Raw genomic sequence first — 12,629 nt, forward strand, 5'->3', positions numbered from 1 at the left:
GGCGTATGTACTTGGCAAAGAAAGAGCTTAAGCGTCTCAAGAAAGCAAAGAAATCCGGCAAGAAAAAGGCAAAGAAACAATACAAAGCAGCAATGAAACTTCAAGCCGTTGTTCGTACATTCCTGTGGCGTCCGAAATTTCGAAAGATGCTTAAGGAGAAGCGCGAGAAGGAAAGTCTACGAAACAAAATTAAAAAACTCGAGATTGCGGTGAGAGAGGCTGAAAAGCAGCGGCAGAGAGAAGTTGACGAGGCCCGAGAGGCAGCTGAAGTGGAAATGGAACAGTATCGAGCCAAAGTGAAGTCGGAGCTCGCGAACGATAGAGAGAAACAAAAGAGAAGCGCACAGCAGCAAACTCTAATCGACGAAAGTGGAAAGATCATTGAATATTTACGAAAGGAAAATATGAAATTACGAACCCAGAACGACACAATGCGCAAGGATTTCAAGGGGCTTAAAGAGAACAATTCGCGTCTCATGGAAGCGAACGAATCCGCCGGCGCCTCTTTCACTGCCCTAAATGATCACGCCAAGCAGCTGAACGTTGTCAACGCGAAGCTCATCAAGAATGTTGAAGCATACAAGGGGCAGTTGGAAAAGCTCAAAGATGATCTGAAAACACGCCAAGCCTTTTACTTGGCCGAGGCAGAAGCACGGCTGGCATATCAAAAAACGATGGCCCAGATAGTTGGAGCAATCCAGGACAAGTGCAGAGACGCTCAGCTTGTCGAAGATGTTGTCATCATGGCTTTAGAATGCGAAGCGGAGGCCAAAAGTGAAAGAGCCGCACTGGAGGCATCGTCGACGAAAGGTCGTACTCAGCAGCAAAGCTCTAGCTCCAGTCGCACTCCATCTGTAGCACGGACTGAGGTCTCGGCAGACAGTGAAGACGATAGTGACTCTGATTCCGATTAGAGGCTTCTTGACAATTCTGCAAGAAGGATGGAGTCTATTAGTTGAAGAATACGAATAAATGTAAAGCAAACAATGAACACATTCTATATCTCGTTTGAAAAAATCATCTCTGGTCTAATCGAGACTGACCAGAAAAGATGGCCAGATTTTTTTATGAGTTAAGAGTATTAGGGGTTTCTAAGGTTGTCTCAAAGAGACCTGGAGAGGAATGAATAGATGCTTGTTCACGTGCTGCAAGTAACATGTTGTGCACAGTTCCTCTGGTGCAAACGCCTCAACAGAAACAGGCTTTCGACATGCTGGGGGGCGACGAACGACTCGCTTCGTCTCCACAACTTTGCGAATCTTGTGCCAGCGGACATCTTCGATATTTTCGTGGCACGACGTACAACTTGGAGTCGTTCCAGGCGCATTGTTGTGGTGAAGATGATAAAGAAGGACAGAAGTACTATATTTGGCTCGTCGGAGTGTGTCGAACTCTAGATTTCGATACTGCGAAAACTCCAATAGTCCATGCCTTGAGTCAACAATAGCCGACGATAGGTCAATGGGGCATAAATCGATGGTAATGTCTCTCGTATACGTCTTGAAATTTTCGCTCGAGTTGATAGAAGGTGCAAAAGAAGTGTTGCATTCACGCAAGGAGCATGTGAAAAACGAAGTCCTCATGCGACGCACAGCGGCACCAACTTCGTCACCAAGCCAACCCTGACGCCGGCGTCTCGGAGCTGGTTCTTCGTCAGATTCGGCGTTCTTTCTTCGGTTAGAGGGTAGCCTCTTTGAGGTATCGCCTCCTTTATTTGTGTTGGGACCCTTCTTGTCTAACATCCATTTGTCCTCCCCCACCATGCGTTCAAGAATAGCTCCAGGGCCGTTGAAGATATTGCTGGATAGGGAAGGGGAACGGGCAAGGATTCTGTGTACCGGACTCGATAGCAAGGTCAACGAAAGCGAATCAACTGTGTTATCTAAACTCAAACTGACAGCGGGATAGACGTCCCGAGTTGGCTTGCTAGCAAATCCCCAATGTGCTGCTAGTTTCTTAAGCTCCCCGAAAAAGAGAGACCTCATTTCTTCGGCTTTCGAGTGAACAAAATGGCCTTCCGGATTGTATCGCTTCGCGTTTGAAGCGACTAACTCGACATCAGAGACTAGATCGTTGAGTGTTGCATACTCTCCGAGTAGACATCGAGAGTAGACCGTTCCAAGGTCCATAGGCTTCGTGATGATTATATGGTAGTCTTTGAGATTAAGAGCAGCTGCATTCACCGGACGTAAGAATGGCAAGGAAGAAGGGTGTGACATTACTCGGTCGCGAAGCAGTGCGGCCACTTGTCGCGCAGGGCATGCTGCGTCTCCCACAAGTCCAGAAGAATTGCTCTCACTATCAGAACCTTTAATCTTCATAAGACGATTTATAGCTGCACCGTGAACACGAACGGCTTCTTCAATCCAAAAATCGCCATCAAACAGCGGTGGGCACACCATACGGTCGGCTAAATTGGAGTCCTTTTCAGATTCAAATTCTGACATAAACCGTTGAAAGTCACTCTCATAAAGACTCTGGACATCCGTAACAACTCCACACTCAATCGCCCTGCTGAGGGCTCCGTTGTACCATGCAATGAGACGTTCTCGCGAGGGCGTTCGCTGCGATGATGGATGATTCCAAAAAACAAACGAATTACCTCTCGACGGAGGACAGGCCCAGATATGAGCGCTTTCGTAACCTCTGTAGCGGGCACTTGCCAAGTATGCAACCAGCATTTCTTGGTAGACACTCGTCCGGCACGGTCGGGGACGAAAGTGTTCAACAGAATCGAGGTAAGCAACATACACGCGTTTTTTTGAAAGCGGTAATCGCTCAGCATCTTCAGGTTCGTACGTGTCGTTTCCTTCGTACTCTTGGACATACATGCAGAAAATGCAAACGTCGAGCCCGTCCACCTTTTGAAACAAAACAATTGATTTCGATCGGTAGCACACTTTTGTTGGAGGTGCTGCTAGAACTCGATCGCTTAGCTCCGTCTGCATTCGAAAATGGCGACGGACGACATCCGGAACCTTAAAGAATCGGCTGCAGTCAGATATGACTCTAACCGTAACCGTTCGATCTGCATTATCACAGCCCAGTAATGCCATACGCTCTCGTACTTTGAGTTGAATAAAAGACGAGACGGACGTCTCAGGTAGCGTTTCCGAACTCAACAAAGCTTCGGTAGAAGGCAAAGCACTGTCCATGAAATCGGTCAACTTAACAGGATTCTCTTTACCCGTGATAAACGTGTACATGGTTGGAGTATCCACCAATGGGCGATCATGTGCGGAGGAAGGTGGCTTTTCTTCATCAACTGTGATACATTCAGGGCAGCTGTACTCCTCGTCTGGGTGAACAAACTCGTTGTGCATTGCACACACTTGATGAACGGCGTTGTCGCATCGTGTACAACTCCACCAACTCTCCACGAACTCCTCATCGCTCTTGCGCTTCAAAAGGTCGCGCTTGTAATGACATTCGCTATCGTCCTGTAAATTACTCAAGATGGCTGGCAGTCCTGCATAGCAGCGCTGACAAAACTGGCGACTTCCATCAGCAGCAATATAATAGGTAGCTCCCTTGCGAATTCTGGCCCCTGCACAGCTCGGACCACTGCATATCAAGAGAGTCGGTTCCAATTGCAAGCAGCCGTGCGCGCAAATCGAACAAATACGACCTTCACACCACTGACAACTATGGCTGGGATTGGTTTTTGCACCACGTTTCTTACGTTTTCGGCCTGTCATCGGTCCAGTAGGGAAGACACCGTCTACTTGGCCAGGGTGCGTTGCTTGGGACTGTTCCAGAGGCATCGCCGTACACTTGGGGGAATCAGGACTATAAAGTCCCACCGATGGACCCTGAACTTCAGCTGCTGACAAGCTTTCAATTACTCTTTCCGTTGTGCAAGAAGAGGATGAGCCAGAGGCTGCTACGTTACTGCTTCCATTAGGTAAACCTTTGTTTTGCCCGCTCACGATCGTTATGTCGTTGCAAGACTGTGCTAAGGTAACAGCGACGTCCGGAACAAACGCTCTCACTTGGTCTTCAAAGAACTCACACAGCTCTCGCGCACAAGTATGAACTTTATTTTGCGGCGGGTTATACTTCATTGCGTTCTGAAAGACGAGACGAATATCATCAGCAACATGTTTTCGAGATGCGTACGAAACGGCATGAAGGCGTGTTTTGACCGTTCCCAAATCCATTGGTCTCGAAATGACAGTAAAGTAGTCCGGAAGACCGAGCGCTACCGGATCAACCGGTGCATTGAAAATACCCTTGCGGTTGAGCGATGGGTGTGCCATAAGTCGAGACAAAATTAGGCGCATGGGATGGAGCTCAGCCTCAAGCTGAAGTGCACAAGCATGTTGAGCGAAAAACTTAGCGTTATGAAGAGGGTTCGGAAAAGGAGGCACATTGCGTGGTTTTGAGACTTCATGCTCTGCTTTCTCTGCATCCGGTATGGACACGTTCGCGACCTTATCGAACTCGGATACACACCGGATGGGAGAGGCACGACCCGCAGCACCAACTTTCGTCGTTCCATTTTCCTTCTCACTATCGGAAGCCGATGACAATCCTTCATTGGAAACTTGGCGTGTCAGAAAGGCAGTATTAGGACGCAATCGCTTCCGTGAACCCGATCGGGGTTCGTCGGGACTCTCGTTGGCATCGGGAAAAGAAGGTTCTTGGGAAGAAACTAGTCGAGTTCTTGGTCCACCGGACACTGAGCTGCATGACGGCGAATTGCCAAGCGTCATCCTGATTTTTAAGGGACTGTAACGTGAATAAAAAATGCCTGTGTTAGAATAGCTTCATAGTCATCCCCGAGTCCAACCTTCGACTCGCACGAAAAAAGACAAGTTCGAATGAATCCCGCGGAGCATTTCGTTCGCGGATTCCAGGGAAAATCCGAATAGAGACGATGACGTGGCCCTGAATGGAGTAACCCATGACTTGTGACTGATAGAATTCCGTCTACCTTGATTCCGTTCCCAGTACATGTTCTACGACGATCCCTTAGACAAGATGTTTTCCGAAGCGTACCGATGCATGTATCCGAATGACAACTGCAGCACAACATGATGGTGCATTGGCATGCCGTCATCTGACACTATGAGGGTACGAGAGCTATCAAAGTCGTTCCATACATGCTTGATGTATGAAAAGCCCGACATGTGTCGAAGAAACGAGGAAAAGGCGAAGTCCTGGACACAAACGATGAAAGTTCTTGGACCGGTCTGAGTGGGAATGAAATGCCACGGATTCTCCCACGGTTTCGCAACAAATTGAATTTAACGACGTTTGACACTATTTTTTTGCTGCGAAATGCATCCAAGCACTTGCATTGTAAGGTTCAGGTGTTTTGCCGTCGATCTGGGTTTTCCCTATTGGATGGTGCACCGCCATGGTCAATGTAAGGCTCGGATTGCGGGCACGAACACCCGGGAATCATGCGGTACGAGCCGACAATCCACCGGCGAAGCACCGCCATTGATTACTGAAATTCTACTTACATATTTGAAACTACAACGTTTTGGAACAATCTAGATTCTGGATTCCATTCGAGTTGGAGACGGTACTGTGCTTGTGCGCGTGTTCCGAATTGATCGCGGCAGCAAGGCGGGCGCGGATGCGTTGAGAGTTTCGAGGAATGGCAGAAAATGAGCGAATGTATGGTTGGAGGGAACTTTGGTTCGAGCTCTAGTAGTAATATATCCGTAGGTATCTACGCCAAGAGCAATGCTGCGGATCGTGTGGAATATGTACCACGTCTCAACGAAGGTATTTCCGGGATCGTGTTCGGGGCTCCAAATCTTTAGCTAACAAAATTAGGAAGTCAATTTGGCGGGAAGTGCGTCACTCTGACACCATCCGGGTATTTTGACACTTTTTCGAAACCGGTCGCAAAAGATATAACATCGATGGCGCGGATCGTGTACCTTGCAAGCAAACCTCGCGCGAGGGAAACTGGTTTGACTGTGAATTCGGAAAATGCGGGTTTCCAGGGAAGTATCCTTGGATGAGTCCCGCCACAACCTTTTCTTTCCGCACGACCAGACTGTCGTCGCATTCGTTTTACATTAGACGGCATGTACTCGCCTGTACAGTATTTACATAGGTTTTTACATCAGTAACATTACTAACCAAAGAAAGGCAGTGCTTGTGTACTGAGGGCGGGAACCTTATTTGGTTACAATTTCGGTAATATACCGTGCCATACTTTGTCGTAACTCACGCAGGGCTTCTCCGTTGGGTCGTCTTTGTCGCCGTGACGCCAAGAGTTTGCCTAGGATGCGGGAGGCGCTCGAATTGAGCTGTTTCCACCAAGCCCTGCTGCCGTAACCGTCCGGTTGACTATCATCCCGAACCGACACGGGGGTTAAGTGTGTCCCACGGAGACGGGCAAACCTGACCAAGCTCGCTCGTTCCGGACTGTGTATCGCCAACGCCAGTTTGGAACTCTGGTCAATGTCATCATCGTCAAATTGTACCACTAACGTTTGTGGGATTGTGTAGCGATGGTCTTCCTGTAGGGCTTTCCATAGCTGTTCCGGTGTCGGGAAGAATTCAAGATCGGTGGATTTGGGTGTCAATGCGGATTGCACTTTGGCCGCTTGATCCCGCAGCGCGGATTGGAGCTCTTCCACCAATTCCCCCCAATCTTCGTCCTCGTCCTCGTCGTACCATTCGTCTCTCGATCGCGGCCGCCGTTCGGCCTCGTTCCGCATTTGTGCCGCGTTGGTAGTCGTGATCATCAGTGTTATCCGCTTCACTGCGCGCCACTTTTCGACTCGCCTTGCCGAGTTGATAGATTCCAGGAATACCCGCTGCCGCGCCGTAATTGGTAAAGCTAATCAGAATGTAGGATTGGTAAGGCGGCGGTCGCCAGGCTTTGGTGGGTCGCGTATCCGGCGGCAACGTGGCTAACACCACGAGCAGTCGGGCCCCCAACGAGTGCCCCACGCCACACACGGGCACGTGGCGTACGTCTTCGCCGTACTCGTCCAGCAGCACGTCCCGCCACGCGGTTCGGAACTGGCGTTGCACGGTCCGGGCGAGAGCCACGTGCTGCAACGGCGACTGCCGTATCGTGACGGGAATACTGGTGGCCAGGACCGCCACGTTGGTGTGTTGGACGAGATCCCGGAGTAATTGCTGGTACCAGACGGAGGGTGCACTGCCGAATAGAGTCCCGCCGACAAAGTGTAGGACGGCGGTGGGGAGCGCAACCGACGCGGGGGGCAAGAGCACTTGGACGACACCCGCGTCCGTCGCGCAACGTTCCCACGCCAAGGGTTCGGGTGCAGCGGCAGCGTCGCCATTGCGGTTGTCAAAGTGGACGTTGTAAAAGCCGCCACTGGAGGATTGGGCTTTGTCGTGGAATTCGTTGTCGGCGTCGTTGCTCCAGTAAGGACTGGAGTCGTCTAATCGACTCTTGCGGGACGCCCTCTCGTTGTAGAAGTCGGTGTTGTCGTCGTCGCCGTTATAGAATTGTTCATTTCCAACATCACGTCGAGAAGACGCGAGATTTCCTAGCGGTAGTGGTGGGTTCCGTGCGGAAAAGCACCAGGGCCGACGAGCGATTCGTCTAGTTCTCGCTGGAAGATTACGGGAGGGACTCCATCCTTGACACTGTCCCGAGTCGCCCAGATACATTAACAAGCATGTAGCTATTCGTCTCCGTATTCGTCCTCTTGGTGCAGTCGACATGGTTGTAAATAGTAGGTAGGTAGGTAGGTAGGTAGGGAACAAAGATGATTAGCTCGGGAGCAGTGCCGCTGCCGCCGTCAACTCGAGTCTCATCGTGATGGGGAGGGGTCGCCGACGATACAGTTAGTTAGATCCACGTGGGAATCGCGGGGCCACGAGTTTGTGGAAGAGGGGGGTTGGATGGAATTTGGCAGGGTTCCCCCTGTGGACTGTGAATTGACTCTTAACTCTAAAATACAGTCCAAGGTCGCTGGATAACCCTAATGTAAATTCTCCTACACTTCGACACGCCCCAAGTCGGTCTTTTTCCCGTCTTGAAATTCTCGATTATTGGAATGCGACAATCCGTACGTCAGTATATTCAACTCGTCGCCTAAGTTCTCGAAACCCGTTCGGCCCGCATGCGTCAGTGCACGGCGCACTCGTACGGATTTACTGTTAGTGTGGCCAGCCGGTCCCGACCGAAGGCCTTTTGCTCGTCAAGTACGACTCTTATTCCCCGAGGAAGATGAATAAGTAAGAAACCGAAAGGCTTCGCTTGGTGCAGACGGCACAATAAGTATGTGTTTGGATCTCGCAATCAATTAATATAAGTGGAACCGAAAGCAGAAATGGAAACGATGCGGTGGACTTCCCAAAAAGACCTGACGCAGTCCCCGAATCGTTGCGAACGAACGCGTCGGCCGCATCGTGTTGGGTATCGAAATAGAATTTGTCGTGTGGTTGGTTATTGTTCCATGTTTGCAGACACAAAAATACACGAGTGTATTCCCAACACTCCCTCCCTCCCACTCTTCTACCACTAACACGCACTACCGCTCTCTCCCACGAACGAATAGCGTAGCATGCAACCAGTGTGGATTCCAGAATACGAGTACGATGCGGACAGCGACGGCGACGACGATGCGTCCAGTGTCGACGACAACGACGATACGTTCCGGTGGGCTCCGCCGTCGCATCAAGCAGAGCAGCAGCCACCGATGTTCCTTGACTTGTCGAGAAAACGTCCGCTTCACTGCGTCGAAAGCGACAATGGGGAGTCAGCGTATCGTAGCGCTCTAGCCGGCGCCCAACGACGGATGCGACAACGCCGGCAGCGACAACAGTCCGACGTCGCCGTAGAATCATCGATCCATCCCGCCATTGATGCGTCCGCAACACTCTGGTGTCCATCACGTCGCTTTGACGGCAGCAACAGCTCGAACAGCAGTAGGAGCGACAACGCATCGACCGGGTCCAAGCCGGTCCCACCGAGACCGACACTGATGGATTTGTCCCGAGCGCTCGTCGACTATCTCCGGCAGTCGCGTGGTTGCTACCAAAACGCCGACACGTCGTCACCCACGCTCGTGTCGACCGAATCAACGAAACCCGATCATACTCAACCGTCAGACCACAGTGACGACAACGACGAACGTCGCATCCACCGGAGCTCTACTCCCGTTCTGCTCAAACACGCTTTGGATTTCACCTCGACACCGCGCGTACTACTGGAAAGTGCCCCTCCGTACCGAACCGTACACGCCAACGCCGCCTTTGGTCAGCTACGTGTCCTTCCCCGTGACGCGTCCGACGTCCCGACGACCACCGAAACACACCGCTCGTTGGCTACGGCCATTCGCGCCCTGGTTGGGAACACGACCGACGTGACGGTGCACCCCGTTTCTCCCGATCCCCAAGGAGTCAACGTCTCGCACTACTTGATTCAACTAGAGCAGCAGCAGCTTAACAGTACTGTGGCCGCGAATGGCGCCGACAAGCGCCAGCCACTGTTGGTATCCACCAGTGCCCAGACGGTGGGATGATACCACAAACTAACGTTTGGTCCGTGGTATCCGTGTAAACGGTTGGGACATTGCTGCTGGTCTAGTTACCTACAAAATGCTCGATCGCTCGCTTGTCATAGAGGAGATGTGGGCTTCGCTTTAAAGGTAGGCGATAATACTTTAGTTTGACTTTCTGGCAAACTTTGATAGTCGAGTTGGCGGAGTGAGATGGTCACACCTCTGGATAGTAGCTGGTTTTGACTAGACTCACAACATCTAAGGTGTCGGGTAGGCATTTTGTCTACTCAAAGTAGGGTACGGCATTGCGTCCATGAAATTCTCAGACAAGCACACATCAAGATCTTGAGGCATTTGGAGAGACGACAGATATATGAGTTATTTAGCTATCGCAAGAGGCAATAATTGAAATGTGATCATTTGGTTTCGTGTCTTTTGGAGATTCTCTATATAACGGGTAGATTATCCTTCCCACTATTGACAAGATACAAAATCCGTTCTGCGATTGTATCTTAGCAACGAAATGATGCCAATTACATGTCAGACATCAAGAGCATAATCCATTGACAGTAAGCATCGCTGGAAAGATTGACCAACGGCTATCAAACAAGCCGCACAATCACTCGTCCACTACGACCAAGCAATCCGTTCATAAATGTGCAAAAAATCGAACAGACCAATTTCGCCTCATTGTAACGTTGTACAGGAGAAGCCTATTGCGCCGTACGAATAAAGATTGTTTCGTAACACTCTCACGACCTTTGCACATTGCTATTTCCCAGTCCGTATAATGCTTTTTTCTCATTTTGCTTTGTTTGGAGTCCTTGCGGCGTCCACTGGAATGGACTCCTTGCTGGTTGCCGGAGACGGTTTACACGAGCTACAGATCGAACCCGTCAACTTTCTTCACCGCTCTTCGGAGCGTCGGTTGCCGGCAAACAGAATGATGATGAAGAGCTCGAAAAGCGAGAAGAATAAGCAAAAGATGGGAAAAAGCAAGAAATCGAAATCCTCCTCGTCGACGAAAAGTAGTAAAAAGTCGGAGGCCCCGTCGTCGGCGCCGTCGGAGGGATTTGGGACTCCCAGCCAAGTACCCTCATTCTTATCTACGCCTTCGAATGCGCCGTCTGTACTCCCAAGCCCAACTCCCACCGATACATCGGTGCCCGGGTCTTCGGACGTGCCCTCTCAGGTTCCGAATGAACCTCCTCGTTAGAAATAAGGTTAGCCAGGGGTCGCTGTTGGTGTCAATGTTGGTTCGAGACAACTTTCGAGGCAGCGAGGACTAGCTTTGAAAGCACTTTTTCCGTTTGTGGGTGAAATGTGAAACATACTATAGCATAAGAGCAAAGAGTAACCACCCTTTTGACTGTGGACATTCCCAAAAAAAACGGAAAAGTCAGAAACGATAGGACGCATAATAAAACACAGAGAGAATCTGAGTGGGAAGGTTCTCCTTGATCAAAACGACCCAACCAAAGCGTGTGCCTGATGGATCGTACCCTATCGGGGCGAGTCTAGGTAGTCCAGTAAGTGTTGGTAGGCGGCATGCCGTAATCGAATTATGTTCACTCTACAGCAGTATCGTCACATTCTTCTCGGGCTAAACTCCAGTAGACGGTTGACAGCGTACGCACTGACACGTCGGTGGTGCCAGCTCTTCCGCTTCCTCCGACCGAACATTCGTTTTGTTGGCATTCTTGTCTCGTTCCCGTTGCCATTCCCGGGCCACGTCTTCCGGCCGCACCAGTACGTGGACGTTACGGTGCGGGCACACGTCGGGTGGTTGAAAAAAGCGCAAGCGCTGCAGACTGGAGTACCGGAGACTGCCGTGTAGAAGGACGAACCAAACGTTGGGATGAGCGTTTACAATCGGTTGCAACTCCTTCCAGTGCATATGCCGGGTCGCCACGGCCTTGTTCACCGTCGCATTGTCGAGGAAGGTACATTCCACCACAATGACGTGGTGCTGTTGGAGCAATTCGGCGTGTTGCGTCCATACCCGGTGCGTGGTATCGCCGAGAAAACAAAACAGAGGCCGCCGGGTCGTTCGGAACAAAGCATCCGCAGCCATCTGTTTCCGGAGTGCCGCAACATCTTGTCCACGGTATTCTGGTCGCAGCGTAGTTTGCTGCTCCCAACAACTGTACCCTACACAGTCTATCCGGTGGTGGCAGGCCACGACACGCACGAGCAGTGGGTCACGTCGTGCCGGAATCCGCACGGTCAGTTCGTCCCCGGGCTGTACAGGCACGAGAGTACACCGTTCGTACAAGGGTCGGGAGTACGACATTTTGGTGTCTGTATCGGTATAATCGGTATCATTATCGTCGTCGTCGTCACCACCGCTTTGGACCAAGTGCTGGTGTGCGTGTAGGTAGTCGCGTAGCCGGGACACAAAAGCCGCGGGCAGGTAGAGAGGGATCGGTTGATCCGTGACGGTGGCCCGGTGGAGTAGGTAAGGAAGCATTTGTACGTGATCCGCGTGTGTGTGGGTAATGAAAATGGCGTGGGGCGTCCGGGGCGTGACGACGGCACCACAATCCCAGAGGCAGTGGAGTTCGGGGACGAAGCAGGAAGTGCCGTCTCCCGCCCAACTGCGTCCCACCAAGGTGAGGGCTTGGTGACTAGGCGCCGTGTGGGGCGTGAGTGATACCGTAGACGTCTCGGCCTGCATACTACTAGCTAGTCTACTTGCTTTTGGTTTGTGTTGTGTCGTATGACGAGGAGAGTAATGAATGGCACAACTGTGGGAGTTGAAGGAAGGAAAAAGGGTGGGGATGAATTGATGGGGACGACGGTGTTCGCGGTGACTGTCGAGACGGAACGTTTGTACGGGTTCCGAACCGGGGTTGCGGTTGGGGTTATATGTCAGGGTTGGGCGAACTCTGTTGGCGTAGACGAAGACAGGGGGGGGGGTTGACGTATCTGGGCGCGAGTGCGTGATTGTGGCGGAGTTGGGCAGGAAACCCAAGGAGCAACAACCCATGCTGGCCGAGAGACGTGATTACCGGGTACTGTAACAGAAACCAGTCGGATTAATATAATCGATGTTTTTCCGATGGACGGCTGCGGTAGCCGTAAGTATTCCGGACGGACGGACCGGGAGTTCGCGTTTGGTGATTTTAGTATCTTGTAGGGGGTTGACCTTATTGCGCATGGGCCGGGCCCTATGGC

The 12,629-nt window shown here is 51.2% G+C and overlaps 5 protein-coding genes across 5 annotated transcripts; 2 read left to right on the top strand and 3 right to left on the bottom strand.

Annotated features, from left to right (window-relative positions):
* Positions 1-5: 5 nt before the first annotated feature.
* On the top strand, positions 6-914 carry PHATRDRAFT_bd1421 (predicted protein; the record flags this gene model as incomplete). Its single annotated transcript, XM_002176324.1, has 1 exon — positions 6-914. One exon carries the CDS (start codon positions 6-8, stop codon positions 912-914), a length of 909 nt encoding a protein of 302 aa, XP_002176360.1.
* A 1,035-nt stretch (positions 915-1,949) lies between these two features.
* PHATRDRAFT_bd292 (predicted protein) lies at positions 1,950-2,222 on the bottom strand (the record flags this gene model as incomplete). The annotated part of the gene is made up of 1 exon (XM_002176381.1): positions 1,950-2,222. A coding segment is annotated over one exon (273 nt), but the record flags the coding sequence as incomplete, so codon positions are not given.
* Positions 2,223-6,140: 3,918 nt separating this feature from the next.
* Positions 6,141-7,614, bottom strand: PHATRDRAFT_bd1423 (predicted protein; the record flags this gene model as incomplete). Its single annotated transcript, XM_002176382.1, has 2 exons — positions 6,141-6,649; positions 6,732-7,614. The coding sequence occupies 2 exons, from the start codon at positions 7,612-7,614 to the stop codon at positions 6,141-6,143; spliced, it is 1,392 nt and encodes a 463-aa protein (XP_002176418.1).
* An 804-nt stretch (positions 7,615-8,418) lies between these two features.
* Positions 8,419-9,633, top strand: PHATRDRAFT_bd1723 (predicted protein). The gene has a single exon (XM_002176325.1). The coding sequence runs from the start codon at positions 8,514-8,516 to the stop codon at positions 9,471-9,473; it is 960 nt and encodes a 319-aa protein (XP_002176361.1). The 5' UTR covers positions 8,419-8,513; the 3' UTR covers positions 9,474-9,633.
* Positions 9,634-11,055: 1,422 nt separating this feature from the next.
* On the bottom strand, positions 11,056-12,129 carry PHATRDRAFT_bd1425 (predicted protein; the record flags this gene model as incomplete). The annotated part of the gene is made up of 1 exon (XM_002176383.1): positions 11,056-12,129. The coding sequence occupies one exon, from the start codon at positions 12,127-12,129 to the stop codon at positions 11,056-11,058; it is 1,074 nt and encodes a 357-aa protein (XP_002176419.1).
* Positions 12,130-12,629: the final 500 nt, after the last annotated feature.

Source organism: Phaeodactylum tricornutum, genomic scaffold, assembly GCF_000150955.2.
Source record: "Phaeodactylum tricornutum CCAP 1055/1 PHATR_bd_32x35 genomic scaffold, whole genome shotgun sequence".
NCBI classification, from domain to species: domain Eukaryota; phylum Bacillariophyta; class Bacillariophyceae; order Surirellales; family Neidiaceae; genus Phaeodactylum; species Phaeodactylum tricornutum.